Below are 22,886 nucleotides of genomic sequence, written 5' to 3' on the forward strand. Positions count from 1 at the left end.
TACATCACAAGTCACAGCCCATTGAGAGTTACAGAAGACGTTTGCACGGTCCGTTGCTTAATTGAATAAGAATGCCGCGAAGATCTGTCCCCTTATCACTTTATTTGACGAAGTCGTACTTAAAAGGAGGAAATGCCCAAGATAAAAAAATATTTCTGGTAATCGCGCGCGTCATTTCAGAATCTGCGCGTCACCGTCTCTTGTTTTTGGTCACATACTCATCGGTACAGCTATCTTTGGTATCTTTGCATGTCTAAAAATGCTAAAAGGAAAAGGAAGTAATTATCGATCAACCAGTGGTAAAGACAATAACTGTTGCATCAATAGTGCCAAACCAGCATTGTTATGAATAAAAAAGAAAAGAAAAAAAAATGAAAACCGCATCGTCGCATCACCTTTGCTGAATGATAAGGACCAGAGACAATTTTTGGCCTAAAAATACTTGTTCTCAGTTTTTGTGAAAGGCATTCGTCGAACTGTAATATAACGATCAACTGCAATATTTCTTCACACTGGTGAATCGCCCCACTTCTTTCCGATATCGCGTCTACTCAGATGTAGCTGGAGAAAGATGTGGTTATAGACGATAAATACCTTGTATATATCGTTTAAAAAAAACAGTGACCCCTTATAGGCTTACATACACCTTAAAGCCAACAGACGCGGCCGCCACCGCAGCATTCAACAACATTCGATTGTTCCCAATGTGTGAGACAAAGATGTGGAAGAATTCGTCAATCTGGACGAGGTCGGTAAGCAAAACTTGAAGTAACATATTTTAGTACTTTCTAAAGCAGTCCCTAATCACTGGGGTTTAGGTAGCACACTGGGATCTACTGTAGTTGAATTTATCAAGAGCTTTCGAAGACAACGTATAGTCTCCTTCGTATCGTATAGACCACAGGCTATGCTCAGATGCTGAGGTTGAACGAATAAGAAAGTAGAAAAGCCAAGAATACTCATGTTACACATTAACTATATAAGGCAAAGGGCATTTTGGATGGGGGGTCGGATGAGTTATAGGTGACAATCAAAAATACATGGAGGGATTACTGAAAGTTTAATTAGGAAGGATGTGGAAAACACTTTTTGCGAATATACTGCACAATTTGACCCTAAAATACTGACCATTAAAACCAGAAGAAAGACTGTACACTCTGGGTGTATGAGTTTGTGCCGAGTAAAAACAGGGGTCCCATTTGGCAGATCATTTTGCTTATCCGTTGATCGATAAAATTTATGGCAAAAATACAATACAGATATAAAGATGAACTCTAATACATACCGAATTAAATGCGTAAAAAGACTTTTTTATGTTCTTTGATCCAAAAAACACTGAAAACAAGAGGATAGTTGCATGATGAAATACAGCTTGATAATAGTATCTGGAAAATATTACCCCGTGAACACTGTTTAATCACTTGTATATGATTCAGCATAGAGTTATGATATTTTCATAGATTTTAGTCATCTTGTTTTGTTTCCAAGTTTTATTATGTCAAAGAATGTCAGGCGATCAAGAGAAAAATTGATTATCACATTTGCAGCGGGCTGAAGCCGCTCACAGTGCCGAGATCCGACGTATTACAGTCATTTACATGTACGAAAGAAAAAAACACGTGAGCTGATGCCTACAACATCGAATGTGATTGCCTGTGTTATAAGGGCTGAAATGGGGATTTCCCGCAGAATCCGCCTCTCTATTCCATAAACAATGACCGCTAAACTACCTTAACAAGTGTGACACTGTGTACGTGCGTCTTGACAAGGTGAGTACTGCGTGTCGCCATTGGCCATACAGGACTTGATGACTCACACTTCGTCAAAACCCTGTGGAAACCACTGTAATGGTCGCTAGTACTGCTCCTCTGACGTCATCGACAGCTACGCTTTGCGGAAAATAAACGTATGATATTTATGTCACCTTATTATTTTGACTATTACTAGTGCAATACGCCGCCGGCACGGTCACAAATCACCATTCGTTTTCTGTGACATACACGTTAGAATTCCTTACAGATATTTCACGCAAGAAATTCGGACTGACCAAATTACATGATGTGTGGACTATTGTTTTGCCGTTCAGAAAAATCTATATTCGTTGCAAAAATACACGAATTTCTTAAACTCTCTGGTTTTGGAAAATTCGTTCCTCGTTTGAATTCATAATGTTATTGAATATGACGAATAAAGGCTATCATTTTACCCTCCTTGGGAAGGGGGGGGGGTAGCAGATTTGTAAAAGTTTTCACTTGTTTATATTTTCGCCTCTTTTCTATGCTATCCTCCAAACAGTGTTTTGGAGCTAGCGGGATTAGTAAATTTTAGACGATTGTTTTCAAGTTCATGTAGCCACACTAAGCCTTAATACACATTATAAACGGTTAACAGGAATCCTAAATTAACCGGTGTACAAATTCATAAAATAGTGGGCATTTTTTTACCGTCGTGAATGATATTTACCTTTGCTCATAACGATACTGGCAAAGATCCATCAGTAATAGTTTTTCCCCTGGCTCGATGGTTTCTGTCTAAAACGGCTGGTCCTGAAAGTGAGAGCGTGGAAACCATATCAGCCTACCTACTGTACGGAAATGTGATAGTTTAGAGTGTACATTGTCAAGTATTTGGGGATAGAATAAACGTACATCGGTGTTCCCAAAGTTGTAACTCATGATTTTCCAGTAACTCTCTTTCAAACAACTATTACAACACGTGTCCGAAACTTGGATGACGTTATCTGGTTTGACCCATTGTATTTACATAAATTATGGTAATCTTTTCCAAGCGGAAGCAAAAACCTTGAGGAAATGGGACCAATGGGGGCGCACTAATGATCAACATGGCGGATGTGTCGAAAGGTAAGTGGCGGACAGTTGGGTTGAGCTGACGGTTTTACAGTTTAAAATTAACGCCGAAAGTATTCCAGTTTTTTATACGGGGAACAGCCGCTTTATCATATCAAATTACACACTTAGTCACCGCCAACCAACTTAACCAGGGTGAATCAGCGCAACGATCGTGCGTCGGCGGCGATGAGCGCTTGCTACACACTCATCAGTGTCGTTGTCCTCTATAACAATCATGGTCCCGTGATAAAATGAACCGTAGGCGGCCGGGGAGTCCCCCTGGCCTTTCTCGCTGGGGTATTCTAAGTGAAATCATAACTAAAATAGATAAAAAACTTGTCGTGTTGGAGATCACCGAGAATATTTCAAGTTTGTATATATACACGTTTACAAATTGGTCGCAATTTTAGAAGAAATGCTTCACGCTTGAGCTCATTGGTATCACGGAAGCCCCAGACTACAGCGTGTTGCCAACTGTGAACTGAAACGAACCAGTATTCAGATCGTCTTTTTGTTGGACCCTGTACAAAGTGTCTGATAGATTTAATTATTGATCGTACTTCGGAACATGCACCTCAGAGATACAGGTCCGAGAATGAACGGGTACGGTAACTTAATAAGTCAAACGGCAAATGCCGCAGTTGTAGAACACAAGTCGCCGTTGTTAAACTTTCTCATCTCATATCACCCAGTGGGTCCCTCCCGCTTCTTATTTGTCGTGATTGAAGGTGCCATATGTGGTTTCATTGTTACGGTTAGTAGTAGTGACATGACCAAATAGGATAGTGCTGAGTTCACATGCCCGTCTATCATGTATTGCCACAGATTATTTCAGAAACCACTATAATATATGAAGGACAGCAGATAATGTGCAAGCATAACGTTCCACTTGTACAGCTGTGTCATGTACTATAGTGGTAGTACACAGTATGCTTCCCCATACTTTTACTCATCCCCGCAAAAAAAACCCAAAAAAACTTTAATAGTTAACAGTAGTTTTAAACTAGGGAACTTCACCTGCGCAATAACGCCAATACCCTGCAAATACTTTGTTTAACAGTCACATTTCTCGAAGAAACTTTGAAGAAATCAGAGAAATCTCCTTTTTGTCAAGATTTCCTGCTTCTTTCTCACAATATCACAATGACAGACCTTTTCTGTTAGATGCTGCAGCATTGTAGGGTTAGGGTAACTTTGTTTATATTCAGAATATTCATGAGGCAAGTGTGGGCAGTTAGCACTCCACACATTTGTGACTTCATTATGTCATCAGTGAAAGCTTTTACATATTTCATTCGGTGACATTTCCGATGAAGGCCCTTCGTGGAATTCAAGGAATTTTATTTTACATTGACTGTAGGATTTGTTGACACATATCAGTAGCTTAAATTGTTGTTGTTCAGATAACCATGAAAGTAGGTCACAGCCTGTTATTATACAGTAAGAATTTAGTTTTAGCATTCAGACGTTCACCGCTGTCATTTTCACGCTTTTAATTTGTGCATGCAGATTTCTATTGTCACCGTTTTCTTCTCATTGAAGTCTCCAGCCAAACATACTGCCTGCTAAGATTACCATTATCATGTTTCTTTGTCATGTTATATTTCTTCTTCTCCACCAGTCAAACACACTGCCTGCTGAGATGGACACCTGCAATACTTAGGCAGTACCTCAACACTTGTCCCCTGTGTGTCCAGCTGGTACTTCAGACTTCAGTAGCTCAGGCGGCGCTCGCAGCAGAGATGGGTCTGTCACACAGCAATCAGAACAAACCCGGTGAGAAGTCACAAGTTGAAGAGAGCACCTCCAGTCATCTGGACGATTCCATCGTCAGTGAGCGGAGCACCGAGAATATACACGGCAAGTCCCCTAAGAACAGGGGAAAGGGGAAAAAAAGTAATAAGAAACGCAAAGGATCGGACGATTCAGAGAGGCACGGGTTGTCACCCGATTCTACATTCAATTTGTTAGACACCCAACCATCCACACCAAAGTCCATTTTGGCAGGCTCCAGGAGAGAGAGCATGACAAGCACTTTCAGCAGTGTGAGCCAGCATATTGAAGAAGAGGAGGAGGTGGTCCACATTGAGGATTACAACAACTCCCCGAAAAAGTACCGCACCTGGAGACGAGCGGCAAAGCCGAAGCAGGAGGCGGCACAGCCCGTTGCGAAGCCAGTAGCAGCCACCAATGGCACAGCATCTCAGGAGGAGGGTTTTGAAATGGTTTCGAACGAGCCAGAGAGTTTCGTCATGGTGACTACCGCACTAGAAAAATTTGATACGGATCAAAAAATCGATGACATTCCGACTGTACAGAATGATACTGCGGCACAGTCACAAGCGAAGCCAGCCACTCCAAAAATTGTGGTAAACTCTCACACTGAGCGCACTAGAGAAGCAAAATATGCCTTTTTTAACGCAACTGCAACTTATCCCAGCCCTAGTGAACCGGCAAATGCTTCAGATCAGGGACTGTCAAGCGCAGAGCATGTCCAAGTATCAATAAGTAAGCGAATTCAAATGAGAGAAGAAGAAGCAGCAAAAAAGAATCAGAACATGTACACTGAAACTGATCTTGACAAGTGCCCAGTTATGTTTAGTGGGCAGGTTTGCAAGGGAAATCCAATGGAAAGGTCAAACAACCCACATCCAAACAAGAATAATCCAAAGCCTCCAACAGATATGAAAACAAAGAAAGGGGGGATTCCCCGGAAGGGTATCAAGGACAGAGCGGATTTTGAGTCATCAAACGTTGGAAAAGCACAGGCTTGCCTGGACTTATCCTCAGATGTTCACTCAAACAGACCAGACGCCATGGTGGAGAAGCTGCAGAGAAGTGTGTCCAACGTGAGCTCCAAACCGGCGTGGGATGACGGTGCCGATCACAGCTGGCAGACCAAGAGGCTGCCGGACACAACGCCGAACACCAAGGCTAGGAACAAGACTGCCTCGCTGTATGGGACATTGCCGAGAAACCAGATGCCTACTGAGAGGAGATTGCTGGCTAGGGGAGGCGTCATGCAAACCAACCTGGATGAATTTGAGTACTCAAAGAGTGTGGAGGCACTTAATGAAGTAGAGTCTCCTGATGAAACTGTCACCACAAAGGCGCCTGTTTCTTCTAGGAAAGCCCTGTTCAGTCAGGCAGAGATCGTGATGGGACCCTCACTACACCAATCAGTTTTACACAGCGAAGTTGTCACAGATGATGCTGTGGAAATCACTGTAGAAGAATTTGGCGCTGCTAGCGCTGCTTCTTCAAGTTCAAGGACATTTGACACTGCACCCAAAACCAACCGTGCCACAGCTGGGAATCCTTCACTGAAACTACCTTCAAGTGACCTGGTCACTGACTCATCATTGGATCTCAATGACCCCGATCTGGATATATACAGCGCGGATGCCAAAACTCCAGAAGAAGAGAAACGTCTAAAAGGTATAGTGCATAACAAACTTCCACTTTTCATTCTGATGTCAGTTTTGATTCAAAATGTCCCCAAATTTACGTAACAAAAGAGACGCCGAAAAGGCCAAGACGTGGGAACACACACATGCCTTATGATGATATGTGTAGGCCATTCTGTAACAACTGGTGACACATATACATGTAGGAAGAACTTACAATGTGTGTGGGTGTATGAAATGTGCACATGTGAATCACTTCGACACACGTCTGTGGACTCTATTGTGTCACGTTTATTGAGATACTGTCAAATACTTGCAGTGTTTCTAATGTTTTGAATTGTATGGAAAACGTAATATTTGATAATAGACTGATTATGTAAATAATGTGCGAAAAAATTCCAAATCACAGTCTTTTTAATGTATTAATTGTGCGGATGATACTGTGCAGACACATAAAAGACAATCATCCTTGCAAACTGCTCAAGTATCGTCATCAACTTTTGCATTTTTTGTACAAATCTGTAAACTTTTAATGTAAATTGTGTCATGGAAGTTTCAATAATGAATTGGATCAGTTTCTGGTTGGAATCAGAAATGCCAGGCTTCTGTTTTCAGTTTCAGCAGGGGGTTTCTGTGAGCATAGAACAATATCCGGACATTAAACTCCCTGGAATGTAGAAATAAGCTCAGGGTTGAGGTCAAAATTTGGTTGGGGGCATTGAAATTGAGAGTTGTCAGCATCAAGGGTTTGTCTAACATAAATGATATGTATGACCTGGTGCAGCCTACATGTAACGTGTAACAAATTCCTTCCAAAAATAATGAAGAAATTGAATATATATATATATTTTTGTCGGGGAACCACAAAGGATATTTTTAACAAAAAAATTTACTTTCAGATAGTAGCCAGTACACTATTGTTTTCCATGAATAATACTGATTATATTCTCAGCTTTAATATATTAGATAAAAATTTCCAAATGCAAATTCTGAACCCTGGTCCATCCAACCAGTAACGACAGATGTTGTTGTGATATTTTTATAATCTCTCCATGTAATGTTAATCCAGAAAAGAGACAATCCTGGCCACACGATGGAGAGCATCTGTAATTATCAAAGAATGGTGTTTGATCACATAGTGTTGGTGTAGTTTTAATTGAAGGAAAATACCAGACTTTATTGTAGCAATAAATGTATCACAGAGTCATATCATTCAGTTTCTTGAAAATTGCCGATAGTGAGATCAAATAATTACATGTATTCCTTTGACATTACTCAGTCGGAGATACACAATGATGATACAATGTCTGGTATCTAGCAGTAGTATATTAATGAGCTAGCTGCCGCTTTGAAATTACGTATCACTACCCTACTATGTAATGTACATGCACTGTACAGTGAATATATACTGTACTTTATGTTCATCATTGACATTATTTTATTACATGAACGGAAATGCTCATCACTGACTTTTTGTAATTGAATATTTCATGATTAGATCGAATATACACCATGACATTTTTTGTTGTTTTTGTTGTTATAACACTTGAACTTGTTTAATGAGAAAATTCAGATTGAAAATATTTGATAGAGAACATAATGTAGATTGCTGAACAAGACCCATTTATTTGAAGTCTGTTACCCATATGCAACATGGTGTGATTTGTACGTCCCAGAGTTCAAGTCTCATTTTAGCATGGTTCATACATGTACAGCTCGTGCAATCCACCCACACACAGTAGTTGTCAAAATTCCACTGTTTCCAAATGCCGCAAACTTCTGGAAAGTTGGCTGTTTGCATTTGGTGTACAGGAATTCAAATGCATGTAAACCAGGAAAGGCACCTGTAGTGTTGCAAATCCAGGCCGATTCTAATTTTCCTGATATTTTATTATAGTTCACAATTATCATTTTACCTGCGTGTAGTATAAATGCTGTGATTTGTGTACACGTTTATGGTATACACAAATCATTCAACGTGACCAGGACGCACTGTTGCATCCCACGGCCAGTCTCATGTATGTGTGAGTCATTCTGTAAACTCTTTAACAGTTCTATTTTTAGTGCCTGGTAGATTACCAGCAGCTATTACAGAATGGTATCATGTGAATATTGACAGACCATTAAAACTACCACATCTCATCTACATTTTAACATGCATTGACATGAATATTATTCGTAGTTACTGTACATAGACACAAGTCGTAATATCTAGGGTATAACTGTAGATGTTGAGGAGTCAAGTTGTTTGTTCAGAGTTTTTATCATGCAGACATCGATTTGCAACAGAGTTTAAATTTAGCTGCATATGTGGGTGTCGGACGATGTTGGCACGTGGTTTGCTTTTTAATCATGATGCATTATATAGCATCATTTGTTGACAAGTATTTTGAGACCTGGCAACAGCAAGTACATGTATGCTACACGGCAGTGCATAATTATGGTGGCAGCAATCCAAGTTTTGGTCTTTTGAGAAGTTCCAACTTAGTTGAACTGATCCAATAATCATGAAAAACAACATCCTTGTCTGTATGACCATCATAGGATTGGCATGTGTACAATCATACCAAATTAACATAACCCTTTGAGTGCTGTAGTTTTTCCACCAAAATTTTAGTGCAACATTTTACCAATTTTTATCAATCTTTCTGTAATTCTTTTGATAGTTTTTGACCAAATGGACATCGCATTTCATTGGCTACAGTTTTTTAACAAAATTTTGGCAAAAAGCTAAAAAAAATTTACCGGTGTATGATTTATAAAAAATGCCACAAAACTTGACTCTTTGGTGCTCAAAGGGTCAAACGCGATAAGGTTGCTCTCAAGACCAGAGTTCAGATTATAATGCCACTTTCTGCTTCACTGTCAGATTTATATAATTAATTGTAGACTTTGATCTTTCAAATGTTCAGTAGGGTTTGGGAGTGTTGCAATGCTAGACATTCTTTTAAGCGGTTTGAAAAACTTTAAATTTACATGCCTGACACAGTTCATATCTATGAAACAGCAAAAGCAAAAGGGAGAATTATTTTTTGCAGTACTTTCCGTAAATTAAAAAATAATTTAGCCAGTTTCAATACCAGTTTTTTTTTAAGTAATTACGTACCTATGACAATTGAATTCTAAATCACCACACCTTATAGTTGGCCTGGCTGTATGCCGTAAAGGCCTTGTTGCTCTGTCTGTGTTAATTGACACTTAATACATAGAATCCTTAATTTATTTTCAATAAAAGTCACTCAGCATGATACAGATGTACACAGGTACGGCACATACCAGTATTCATCAACAATTCTGACTTCACAGGGTAATGCATACATTTAAATTTGTTATTCGTACCAATTTGTGTTTTGTTTATCATTGTACACTGGCATACCATCCGGGATGGCGCATCCGGTTAAATATTTATTTCTGTTTCACTGTTTATTAACGCGGGGACAAAGTTCCATAAAGACCATCTGTAAACATGTCATTAAAATGAAATTTTCCAAACTGGGAATAATATGTCATAGAAAATAAAAAGATAACTACAGTCTCATAACACCCCCGTTTATTTTTTTCCTAACTACAGATATATCAGCTGGTATCCGTATGAAGAGAAGCCCCGTCAAACCAAAAATAGTCAGCATCGGTGAGAAGAGACCCATCCGTGGATATGGAGAGAGAGAGTGGAAAGGCAATACAGCAAATGCCAGGGCTATGAGAATGGTAGGTTTGGAAATTGGATTCACAGAAATGCGAGAAATAAAATATTCGTGAAGTCATCTGGTGTCCGTAAGTGAAGCAATAGTACATGCTGGGTGACAAATGAGAGAATGTTTGACCTTGTTTCAAAGTTACCACCAATGTCAACTTTTGTCACTTCTGAAACTTTTAACCTCCCACTGAGTGGTGAAAGTCTCTTTATAAACTTTCTTTTACAAGAACTCAAACAGTAAATCAATGTCTCTGTTTGGATTAAACAAACTCAAGTCTTTATCAAAGCATTAAGTAGGTCAACTGCCGGGACCACTCAAAAGCACTGCCATTGGACAGATAAATAGCATTGGCCAGGTTAACAATCACACAGGGACAATTATGAACACCCACAGCAGTCAGCAGTGACAAGTTGGACAGTGTTTTGGATACTATGACCTTTTCAAAGGTCGTAGTTCAAGAGGGATGTCACTATGTCACTTATTCCGTACATCTTTTGGGGAACAAGTGTTCATAATTGTAAACCAAGGCCTTTATGGTACTGTCTGGAGGAATTCGTTAAAAAGATACTGACATTTAAAAAAAATTTTATAGAGGAAAAAATATCGTAATTATTCCCTTTTTGCCAGAGACTGACCATTCACTATTACCATACATGTACTCGTTTTCATTGAAAGAGAGCTTGGTGACCCTATAGATGAAACTGTCTTTTTTCCAAGTTTTATTTCATGTAATAAGTCTTTGCCACGACTGGACTCCAAATTTAATAGCTACTTTAAAAAAAACATTTTCTTTCACAAAAGTTGAATTGAATAATTGAAAAAAAGGATTCAGGGTGCTTCATCATGCTTCAGTATAGTAAGTAATCAACCAGAGATTGTCATTATCAATGGTTGTGTGTTAAAATCCCTAACTCTTAAGTCCAATTCATTAGTCTGACTAATATGATTGTGGTTCCACTGTAACGGTAGATTACCTGTGCACAGGGAAAGCACATTGACAAGGAATTACTCAGGTACACATCCCTCGTAACTTGACGATATTCTTTTGATTTCAGGGGTATGCAGAAATTCCCTCATTATTGAATTGCAATAATCTGCGCAGTATCCGTGGCGACAACTACTGTGCCATCCGGGCCGCATTGTACCAATCCCTGGTCAACAATTTCATCAATGTCAGGCTCGGACAGGATCTGCAAAACATTACACAGGTGTGATATTGCAAGATATTTCTTTTTCTCAATCTGTTTTGAATATTCTGTGTTTCAGTCTTTGATACAGAATTATTGACTTATGCACTAGTACATTATATTTTCTGAAGTACTCTTTAAAATTTCCACAAAAATTTTAGATAAAATTTGATCATGATGCCAGATTGAGAAATTCCAAAACCACATGGATGGTGAAAAGTTTTCATACACTCTTATAAATTCAAATATATCTTGTGTTCATATTCATCCATTTTGAATTTACATGTATATCGTAGCCCTAGCTAGAGTTTTGTTTCCAACTGCCTTTTGACCTCCCAAACAACATCCCCCATCACTGCTACTAAAAACAACCTTGAAGGACAAATCACAGGACAGTTAATATTTTCATCTCAGATCATTGACACAAATCTTCAATTTTTGATCACTTTCTGCCAAATATCTGTGTCCTATTTTCTGAAAAATCTCTCCCTTCTATACCACATGTATTTCTCACCATTGAGTTAAAAAATGTCAAAACAATTTCTAGCAACAGTTTATGTCGTCCTGTTATTTTGACACAATACTACGGTCCGTTTGTACACATTCTGATGTGAGCATTATTATGTAACTTGCAACAAGTGTCTCTCGGCCTTGAGCACTGACGTAGAAGTAAAATTTACCATGTACGGGGATTGATCCAGAAGTTAGATTGTTGATTTGACATTCAAACATCCAGCACTTCCCATGGTTCTGGCCACTGTAACACCACAACTTCCTCAGTATGTGGAATTATTTTCCCAAAGGTAATAAAAGTCCGCTTTTCTTGTAATACCCCATCCACATGTGTAATTGATGTTGTTTTTATGTGCAGACAGTGTTGTATGCAAACACTGTAAACATGTAAGTGAGGTGTGGTAATAATTAGATTCCAGTGGTAGGTGCAATGACTTTCGTCCCTACAGTGTAACAGTGACATCAAAAATCTTAAATTTAGCATCGGCATCAGGGATGTAGAAAATTTTGGTTACAGGTGGCAAAAAATAAAAGTACAGGCATTTACAAGTAGTGTATGTGCACATAAAATTTGTGAAAAATGTCCTATTTTTTTTACTAAATCTAAATTTTCACAGCCGGCAAATTTTACCTGACAGCCGGTTGTTTTTGCTGGCTGCCGGCTATTTTGTACATCTCTGGGTATGGATTCTCCACTCACTGAAGTTAATGGCATCCATGGTCCGTACAAATCAAGTTTCTGAATATACCAGTAAACTCCATTGTGTAATTCATCCAAAACAGCTTTCAAGCTAGGAGAACGCTCCATTATGGTGAAATAGCCTAATTTCGTAATTTCTCACTGAAATTATACCAATGTGATACTTAGATTTCTGAGATGTACATCCTATATGTAGTAACACTGTATATACCAGGTCAATATGCTCCTGGAAATCCTTGAATTTTAAAGCCTCCTGGAAAAGTCTTGGAAAATGAAATTGAGACCTGGAAAATCCTGGAAAACTGATTATCCAGCCAGAATTTTTAAAATTGACAAAGATGACCAGTCTTGATACCAAAAACATAGGGCCAAAGTCCCTGAAGCTACTATAGACATGGATACAAAATTAAGTATTTCCTGACTCTATGAAATTATCTCACTAAGGTCATCCTAGGGACATGTAAACCAAATATTAAAGCTGTCTGACCAGCGGTTTTGAAAAAACAAGTGACTCAACAGTTGACAGAGCTCTGCTGTGTTATGTAGAGAATAACCTTTTGTGACACATGTATTGTTGAAGAAGGTGGATATCTTTGATAGCTCATTTCAGGATTGCCTGACCAAAAATGGAAAAAAATTCCGTAAAAATACAGATTTGCATATTTCATCAGACTATATTAGTGTATAATAGCAAATAAATGAGAGTTAATTACATTCTAATTAAAGTAAACAAGACTTGCTTAAATCAAGATTTACGTCATAAAAAAACAGCATATCTGTCAGGTTATAAAGAATCTTGAGCTGGTTATCTTTTGGTAATATCAGTATTTTCATCCTATTAACCAAGCACATTTTAACTTTCAAATTAACATTGTAGGTAAGTTCTGTTGAATAAGTTGAGACTGTACCTACTCAGAGAAAGCACACTGAAGAGACAAATGTTTGAAACTTAAGAAGTTCAAGGTCATCAAAGGCATTATAAGGAATCATGTTACACTTTCATTGCACTGTTTACACAGATTGCACAATTGCTATAAATAGCACATGAGGAATCTTACAGCCCAGCTTTACCATAAAAACCCTATCACTTTGACCACTCTTTTAATTGACCACTCTATTTTTTTCCTCAAAAAGTAATCTTATTTTATCCTTACCAAGTCAACCATAAATGGAAATTAGAACTTTCTTTATCTCTATTTATTTGAACTTTCTCTATCTCTATTTATTATCATGACAAACTATTATGAACAATTTCTTTTAGATAACATAAATGGTGGTTCAGAATATATCAAAGTTGGGATTCAGGAAAGTTGCCTTTACATGTTTTAATCCTCAATTCACTATGAACTGTCAAAAAAAGTTGAACTTTCTGATAATTCCACACTAAAATTATTTTGGCTTTGATGATTTCCTAATTAATTCAATTATTTAAAATCATATTAATTATTTTTTTCTGGGTGAATTGATAGGGTTTATACAGTACAAGAATTACCGTAAGTCAAACTTTGACCAAAAATGACCAAAAAATTCCTTAAAAATACACATTTTCATATTTCATCACAATTTGAACAAATCTAAGTTGGGTTATCCCTAGGGACCTGTATACCAAATAACAAAGCTGTCTGACCAGCGGTTATGAAGAAGAAGATTTTTTACCAAAAACACCTTTTTTGGCATTAATTTGCCTATTTTCAACAATATCAAAAAATTAAAAAAAATAGTTTCTCAAAATCATATTTTTCATCTACACAACAAATATCAAATCAGTAAGTACTGCGGTTCTCAAGATATTTGAGTGGACGGACGCCTCACAAACGGACATACATACATACATACATACATACATACAGACTGACGCCGGACGCCGGACGGATACCCATCCCAATAGCTTCTATAGACTATAGTCTATAGTAGCTAAAAATGATATGAAAATGATACATTGTAAAAATGATAGCTGGAAAATGTTGCTGTAGACCTCAAAAAGTCCTTTAAAATTGGTGAAAAAGTCATTGAAATTCCAGGAATTTTAGGTAACTATGAGTGTGTGGACCCTGTATACTTCATATCTCCTTTAAAATGGTAGTTAATGATCAGAATGAAAAAATCATTTATATTTCTCCATATACCGGTACTCCACGTTTTTTTGATTTCACTAGTTCAAGTGGCTAATCAAGATTACCAGTTTAAAAAAAACTTGTACAGACATTGTCATTTCATGTAGAACGCTCTCTTGAGCCAAAAAAACAAAAGTTTTTTCATTGTTTTTTGGCAGCATTTCAAGAATATTGAGTTAAATCTCATGTACAGGTGTTTTCTACTTGTTTTCTGAGTAAAAAGTGCATTGCACGGTTAATGTTATCAGTAAATGAGTCATCAGTGACTTTGGTTTATTGATACCGGCATCTAGTGGAAATCCCCGACCACTGTGAGTCATCAACCAAAGTGTACACACAGTCTTGTGTACTGACAGAGAAGAGCCCTCAGTGAATTGAATTGAATTGAGTAAAATACTGTCTTTTTATTGTTTTTTTATTAATTTTAGCATTTTATGTGTACTCCTGTCAATTTAACTGTCGAATGTGTCTATTTGTAACACTTGTTGCCATACTGGATCTGTACCAGTACGAGCTCTGCTTAAGGGTACATGGTTACATGTTGTATATGTTTACACACACGATCTGAATTCTGAGTTCCCAGCATTTTTTATATCAAACTTGTTTGGATTAATGCAGGGCTCCCGGCTATTTTTTTTGCATTACAGATTTCACCAAATCCATGCTTTCTTTTCACCAGACTTTCTCCAATACCTGTCTCACTTCAAGGTACTCTGTGACTCAACTCTGGTTTTCCCTGAAGTCTGGGTTTGGGTTTTTACCATTCACATCATGTGGTGACTCAAACTTCTAAAGAAATTCCAGTGAAAATCCTTTCATTGACCCTCTGTCATCACAATTAAACTCTCTGTACACACACTGAGGGGGAAAATCCAGACATCTGTTCTGCAATCTGTCATTGACATCGCTTTTGTTTTTACTTTTCCAGGTACCAGATTGGTTTATGAATAGTGGCTACGATTGGGTTCAGTCCTGGACGTTCGGACACCGTCTGCGCAAGTACACCCACCCGATAGAGAAAATGAAAGAGTGTTTGAGGGTGCTTCAGGACCAGGTAAAGCTGTCAAACGCAATCACTCTCTCGTGGCAGTTTTCTGTGACCTCTGTCATCAGATAGCAACAATTAATGGTTTACCGTTTAACAACACATAGATTTGTCAGCAAATATTCCCTAGATGTGTATACCCCCATGATAACATTGCTAAATATAGCTCATGAATGGATGTGTACCACAGGCTCTGGTTGAACCATGCTAAAAATAGAAAACCAGCCCAGTTGTCTGAAATACTGAGCCAGGATGTATGACAAATATAGTAATAAGTTTTTGTCATAGGATAAAAAAATTAGATGTCCTGCAGTGTTAGAATATGTATTTGCATATTTTGATGTGTGCAAAGCCCTGAGTGAAATACTCTTTTTCTACGAATGACAGATTGATCACATGCAATCTACGGACAGCGCTGAGGATAGAGAAAGGATGCTACTTGACATGTTCAATGGGGACAATTCGGAGGTAGACATCCAGCTCATGGAGGCTGTCAAGCTGTTGATGCTGTACAATGCAATCAGACTCCATGAGGACAACTCAACTGGCAAAGAGGTGAGACCGATATTTGTCTGGCCTGTGATGTAATGTACCAGAGAAATGTCGTGTTTGAGTGGCTAGCAGATACACCTCCCACACATAAAATTGTGGAACAGTCTCGTTGTTTTCTCAAAGTTGGAATTGTCTATATACACAACCAACAGGTGAACTTCAGTCGTGCTGAGATTTTCCTTCTGTAGCGAATGACAACGCTTGCCTTCATGCTCACAGAATTTTCCTTTTTGATCATTTCAACAGGTCCCAGTGTTTGTCTGGTTGATGTATGCCAGGGATACCTCAGAGACTCCGGAAAAACTGATGTTGAATCATTTCAACCTTGTTGGAGACTCAGGAGGGCTGGAACAGGTCAGTTAATAATCACTTGCACTGTCACTCACTCCACTGTCATACAAGTGTTAAGGCTTGAATGGGGTACTTAATGACTTACTGAGTCTGATTGACCGTGCATGCTGAAAGAAATTAAATCCAACCAATTTTCACAGGGTAGCTCTTACATCAGTCATTTACTGTGACCATCATCCATTCCTGACATGTTTACAGAGCGTGTCTAATACCTTGGTTTGCAAATCTTACAGTTTAACATCATGAATTGATAAGTGGTGTAAAGGAAGAGACCCATAGCCAGCAATGTTAATCCTCACTTGTGCCTAATATTTACATGTTTCCACACAGTGTTGCACTCTGACATGTATTATTCATAAGATGAACATATTATACCTTTTTCTCCTAAGTTGTATTTATTTCTATGGTTTGTCTATGGAGCCTGTTAGAAATAGGATTACAAGATGAGCATTAGGTATATTGCACAAAATTAACTGTCATTCCAACACAGCTAGCAGGAAGCAAACGCACTTGTGCATAAATAAACACAATACTTATAACAGCTACATACCAACCTGTAGAGATGACCACAATATTATATACCCACCTGCATACAAGAACACATCGCAATATACCAATACCTGAGCATACTTGCTGAAACTCACACACAGCTAGAGCAGAAAGTAAATGTACTGTACGTATTTACATATATCAATTACTTTGATGTCGTATGAACAAGCAAGGTCTTTTATTGTGTGTTCTTGACTTCCAAGGACTCTAGAATATGATGAAATTTGTTTCTGACTATGTTTTTCTCATCCGTCCTCTTTCTCTCTTCGCAGGTGGAGATGTTCTTGCTAGGGTACACGCTGGGTGTGACGCTGAAAGTTGTCAGACCCTCCCAGTTCAAGAGGGAAGACTTCATCACTCACTACCCGGACGACCACATCGACGATTGGCCGAGTGTCACCATGATAGCAGAGGATGACAGACACTACAACATCGCCATGCAATGATGATGATGATGATGATGATGACGACGACGATGATGATGGGAACAAATACAGGAAACAACTGATGAGTCGTGAGACAGCCCAAACGTTGGATGCCGGACCCGGTTGATTTTCTGTTGTACATTCGGTCGCTGAGCTGTGTGTATCATTGTCGTTGCATATATGATTGATCCAGTCACCCCCCCCCCCCCCCCCCCCTTACAGACTCCACGATATGTAATATTCCATTGATTTCCTATTGTATGATAGGCTGAACCATTCGGATGCAGGGATATGAATACAAATTATTGAAGATTCCACACAGAGCATTTTCTTAGAGACATCAAGAAATAGGCACATGCAGTGTCTGTATAATGTGTAAAATTGCCGAAATTGCAAATGCAGACTTATTAAACTGGTCGTATTTTTCATACCATAAGTCTGTCTGCAGATCCAATAACATAGCATTATATCAGTTTTGTCTTTTTTAACAACAAATAAAGAGCTCATCAGCAATATCAGCTGATGTGAAACATCTACACAATTTCATGAGATCAAAATCTTTCCCAAAGTGTATAAAATTCCATATGAATTACATGACATTTTTATGAGGAATAAGTCCCCATGACTTTCCACACAGCCATTTGCAATATTAGCACAGACTTTTACAGTGACACAAAGTTTGAGTGAGAGCCGTTCTGGAAGAAGAGAAATTGATGCTGCAAATACGATTCACATTATTTTCTTTGAATGTTTCTCCGTAGAGCACTATTTATATTTATACAATGCCAGCTTAGAATCGGTCAGCCAGGATGCTCAATATTATCTTGCGTGTAAAATTGTGCCTTAACTTTTTCTTCATGATTTAGAACAAGGAAATTGACGTGGGAATGTAACCTTTTAAGTTTATCACATTTAAAGTATAATTTGTGTTCAGATAAGATATGACTGTGGTGAATCAGTGTTCTCATAAAATTTTAATTTTTATCAAAAAAATTATCTTGTAATAACTGTGTAATATCTAATCTCATGTAAACTTCTCTACAACTATGCATAGAGTATCTTAGAGAGTAAGCACTGTAGGTGAGACTTCATAGCTTCTTGTGTACAAATATGGTTTATTGCCGTACATTAACTTTTTGAAACTTTTTCATGCTTGTAAATCAGCTAAATAAGCTAGAAATGTATGGACTTGTCTGCTCGCCCAATTTACATGTATTTGCCTGCCACATTAATGCCAGTTCTATTTTTAAAAATGGTGCGTAGAAAATTGTGCAAATTTTCGAAAGTATTTGGTGTGTATGTAAGTGATTTTAGTACACAGTATGATTTGATAGATAGCACATTAAGTTTTGCAGCGCTTTCTTCGATGTTATGTGAAGTGTAAAAGTGTATGTATGCTGAAGAGATAGGGTGTATTTGCCAATTGAGCTTTACTCTGTAAGTTGTATTTTCAAATCTGAAATAAGTAAATTTTTTATGAAGTGGAAAAAGGATAAAAAATTTACAATATTTAAGTACTTTGTACTCCCTTATCCATCTGTGTCTACAGCTTGTTGTTCTGTCAGTTGTCAACCTTGTTCCAAATATTGATTTTTTTCATCCCAGGATGCAACTAACTCAGTAATGGTTGTTGCCATGGCAATGGCCATCCCCCATGTCCTTGAGAATAGGAGGGTAGTCTGAGGCCAGAGACATTTCATCAATGTATTTGATACAAGTGTTTGTGAATGTTGAGATGCTATGACATCCTCCAATACTTTCCTTTATATAATAAATGCTCTTCAGTGCCAATTTTTAACAATACCGTAATAACTGAACCTGCCTTATTGTAAAATAATAAAATTTGTACTAGTAGTAACCGTCAACTCACAGTTATCTGTCTAACGAAAATGTATATGTTGGCATGGGGCCAAGAATATTTCATTAAATAATTTTTCTCCCATTAATAACAAGAATTAATAATAGAATCCATATTATGTATGGATTTGTTCTGAAAGGAACAGGGATAATTTATTCAACAAAGAAAAATTCTACCAAATGCAGGCAAATATCAACCAGTGTGAACAAACCAAACACTGAATTTTTCCTCTGCATCTTTTGTACCAGCTCAACTGATGAGCTGACCTGCAGCTTGCTAGAAGAAATAATATTGTTAGTTTTAGAGAAACCGACATAACGAAACTGTGAAACGGGGTCAGATTGGTCTGACAATGAATTCAAGAAATGGGCATAATTAACCCTTTCCACCAAAATTGACTATTTGTTATAATATCACAGACATGTTTGCAATACAGCTTCAGGCAGCTCCCGACCGACTGACTCGTGCCACGATGAGTCAACAACTATATTTTGCAAAGTCAATTAGTTCTTAATCAAGGTCAGTCGGTATATACAAATTCAACCTTTTCGATGAACTTGTTTAATGGTTATTTATTCTTTTTTTCCAACAAGACGACAAATCAGATCATGTCTCTGCTCTCAATGTGGACCCTTTGAAAGCATCTGTAAGGAGCAACATGATTGGTTGTTAGGACTAACATTCCCTTCAAACATTGATATTTCCGATGACATGAATAGAGAGCAAGGCTTATGGAAAAGTTACAGTGCAGGGCTTGAAAAGCTTACTACAGGTTTTCTGTTTTATTAGGGAAGGCCATAAAAAGAGCGAGAGTGGTGTTCATTGCTTTACTGTATTGCAGTACAATGTATTGCAAAGAAGAGTCCCTCCGTATGTGCAAGTCTTGTGCAAATTTTATGTGTCAGTACTGTGTTAACACTTGAAATACAAAATTTTGGTCATCTCAAACAAAGATGGATATGTTTACCAGTTACGGGGACAGTGGCTTTGATAGTTTCTTGTGGTGCTTCCCAAAGCATGTTTAGATACAGTATTCAGCTTGTCAGCTCAACCTGTTCCAGTGTTATTGCAATGCAATGCTATTGTTGACAATTGAATTCTAGTACAGAGTAGAATTCATATGAACACAATAACAGTTAATTTTATGCATATACCATAGACACAGTGCTGAAAAGATAAATAAAAGGTATTTCAACATGTGTTTGGGAGTAGAACAAGAACTTGCGATTGACATACAAATTACAAATTATGAAAAAAAATTGTAAAAAGTTACAGCTCCTGGCCCTGTAAATCATCGACAAATAAGCAATCTAAGGCACGGGTCAAATGTTAAGTTATGTGTTGAATTGAAAGTACTTTTTCTCATTTTGATGTGCTCAAGTGCTGCCCCAATAATCTAATAAATTGAGAACTTTTTTTTCAAGAAAACGGAATGAACTCGCAGCTAGACATTTCATTTATATTGAGCTGCACATTAGTGCCATAGCTGTGATATGGAGGTATGTCATGTCAGTTACTCCTGGAACACTGGTACATGTATTTGTGTTTTCATTTATTATGCAATGTTATATTCTCTATTGCTTGAATTCTCCCTACCTTAAACAGCTGTTGTCTTGTGTTGAGGGGTCAGACTGCATGGTATTGCAATGCATTATGGGTAAAAAGTCAACTTCTCACTGTAACAAGTTTGACATAGTGATCTCATAAATACTTGTAATGCAAGTCCAATCCCTTTACATGGCAAAAAGTTCTGTTTGTCGTGAAACTAGCTAAACTCGTACATCTTTTCAGGCGTTTCTGGTATGAATTCGTGTATAACCTAGAACTTTACTGTCACTTCTGTAATCTTATGTGTTTTTAACTGTAGAAATCTGCCATGTTGAAAATATGGTCGACCGCCTGTGACTTTTTTGACTCACTTAGGTGGCAAAATTATATTTAAGGTACTGAGAATTGTGGGAGGACAACTTTGTGATGGAAGTGTCCAAGCCATTCATTTGCAGTGTATATCTCAGCCTTTGTTATCTATGTTGTTCATTTTGTTGATGTTTACCTTCTCTACCCGACTTTCAAAATAGTCAAAATTTGTGAGACATTTCAGAGCGTAACAAGTTTCATGAGATCAGTCACGAAGATTTGTGTGACATAGTGAGTGCCGGTTCAGAGTCAGAAAACTTGTCAAATATATGTTGTGTCAACTAGTTTTGCCAAGAATTCCTGTTTACTACGTATTCTTTTCTTTCCCCTTTGATGTCCTATATCTACACATCAAAAGTTATATATTGCCAGGTGTGACAAACTACAGAGAAAATCTTGTGATCACAGCATTGTCTGCCTCATGTTATCAGTATCTGGTGTTATTCAGTCCGAGGTTAGATTTTATTTGTTCAATTATCAAGGGTTAACAAGATGGCTGGTTCTATAGGTTTTGTTGCAATCTTTTAAAATTATCCGTACAGTTCCTTAAATAAAATTCTTTGTTTGCAGACTGGGAAAGGGTAGTATTCACACTGCCAAAATGATTAAAACAGTATTTAAGGTGTTGCAAATTAAAAATATCGCTTTTCTGTACCCTACCCGAGAAATCATTGGAAAATTAGTGCATGTATTTACATTGTTTTATTATAATTTTTTTTGGGGGGGGAGGGTAGAGTGCATGAAAGATCCATTGCTCGAGGGCGCTCTTACGCTTTGCTTATGAGTAGGGGGGCGTCCTCAAGCGAGGATCTTTCATTCTAGAGGGAGGTAGGTTCGAGGAAAATTTGAAGATGGCAAACAAAGGATTTTATTAAAGGTGCCACATGAGAAGATTTGTATGTTGAAATTACACATCCTGTTTTGTGTACAAGTATTCTGTTGAGTGTGACACAAATTTTTGCTCTGTATTTTTTCAAATTCCATGAGATGAATGTTTGTAAGTCACTGAGTGTATAAATCCACCACTGTTTATGATCTTCAGGCAAAAAAGACCCTCTTACAAACTTAACTGCTTACTTGAACGAGGAGAGAAATCTCCCACAAATAGCTTGCAGACTGTGATAATGAGCACCATGTAATTCTTTTAAAATCAGAAACCAAACCCTGTCACCCACTGAACTTGTGGTAAAATCCTATTGTTTTCAGTGAATAGGCTGGACCTTCACACAGGGAGTGGGGATGGGAGGGATTGTGAACGGATTAAAACGGAATCTCGCGACGGAAATGTTGAGGTAAACTTCCACACTTCCCGTCATCCACCAAGTACAAGATGTGATTTTAACAAATATATTTGTGTACAAACTCCTTTCAGAGAAAGAAAACTATTCAGCATTTTAATTCTTACAGAGAACTCCTTTGTGTGTTTTTGACACCAAAGTCAAACAATGGACATGTTAGTAATATTTTAGGTGCCATAATGTGAAAGAGGATACGAAATCAAGCATTATTCCCAAATGTATTTATGATCGTAACTTAATGCAACATTTGCATGATTTGACTATTGGGAGGGGTTTCAGACTAGTTTCAGTCAGCGGACCATTTTGTAGAGACATTAGTTTCATAACAATAAAATATCGATATTAGTATTTAAAATTCATACCATTTGTTGTCTGTGATTATTTCACGTCCATCTGAGCTTTTCTGTCATCCACCTTTCCTAA

The 22,886-nt window shown here is 37.8% G+C and overlaps 1 protein-coding gene and 1 long non-coding RNA gene across 3 annotated transcripts; one reads left to right on the forward strand and one right to left on the reverse strand.

The window, feature by feature from the left end:
* Window positions 1-678: 678 nt before the first annotated feature.
* Window positions 679-2,815, reverse strand: LOC139140363 (uncharacterized). Its single transcript, XR_011553985.1, has 3 exons — window positions 2,464-2,815; window positions 1,731-1,884; window positions 679-1,335 (listed from the first exon to the last, which is right to left on the reverse strand). It is a non-coding gene; the product is annotated as an uncharacterized lncRNA (long non-coding RNA).
* On the forward strand, window positions 2,716-22,822 carry LOC139140361 (uncharacterized). 2 transcript variants are annotated; one of them, XM_070709565.1, is made up of 8 exons: window positions 2,716-2,861; window positions 4,471-6,287; window positions 9,828-9,964; window positions 11,010-11,162; window positions 15,397-15,522; window positions 15,901-16,068; window positions 16,312-16,419; window positions 17,238-22,822. In XM_070709565.1, exons 1-8 carry the CDS (start codon window positions 2,731-2,733, stop codon window positions 17,409-17,411), a joined length of 2,814 nt encoding a protein of 937 aa, XP_070565666.1. In that variant the 5' UTR covers window positions 2,716-2,730; the 3' UTR covers window positions 17,412-22,822. The 2 variants fall into 2 exon arrangements, with proteins under 2 accessions (XP_070565666.1, XP_070565667.1); XM_070709566.1 differs by lacking the exon at window positions 2,716-2,861 and adding an exon at window positions 3,290-3,452.
* Window positions 22,823-22,886: the final 64 nt, after the last annotated feature.

The sequence above is a fragment of the Ptychodera flava genome, chromosome 9, assembly GCF_041260155.1.
Source record: "Ptychodera flava strain L36383 chromosome 9, AS_Pfla_20210202, whole genome shotgun sequence".
In the NCBI taxonomy this organism is placed as follows: domain Eukaryota; kingdom Metazoa; phylum Hemichordata; class Enteropneusta; family Ptychoderidae; genus Ptychodera; species Ptychodera flava.

What these genes read in the sequence shown, in the direction of transcription:
- LOC139140361 (XM_070709565.1), top strand. Translation starts at nt 2,731, where the DNA reads ATGACGTTATCTGGTTTGACCCATTGTATTTACATAAATTATGGTAAT. An exon ending in ATCTGCAAAACATTACACAG is followed by an intron (nt 11,163 to 15,396) that starts GTGTGATATTGC and finishes TTACTTTTCCAG; the next exon opens with GTACCAGATTGGTTTATGAA. An exon ending in ACTCAGGAGGGCTGGAACAG is followed by an intron (nt 16,420 to 17,237) that starts GTCAGTTAATAA and finishes CTCTCTTCGCAG; the next exon opens with GTGGAGATGTTCTTGCTAGG.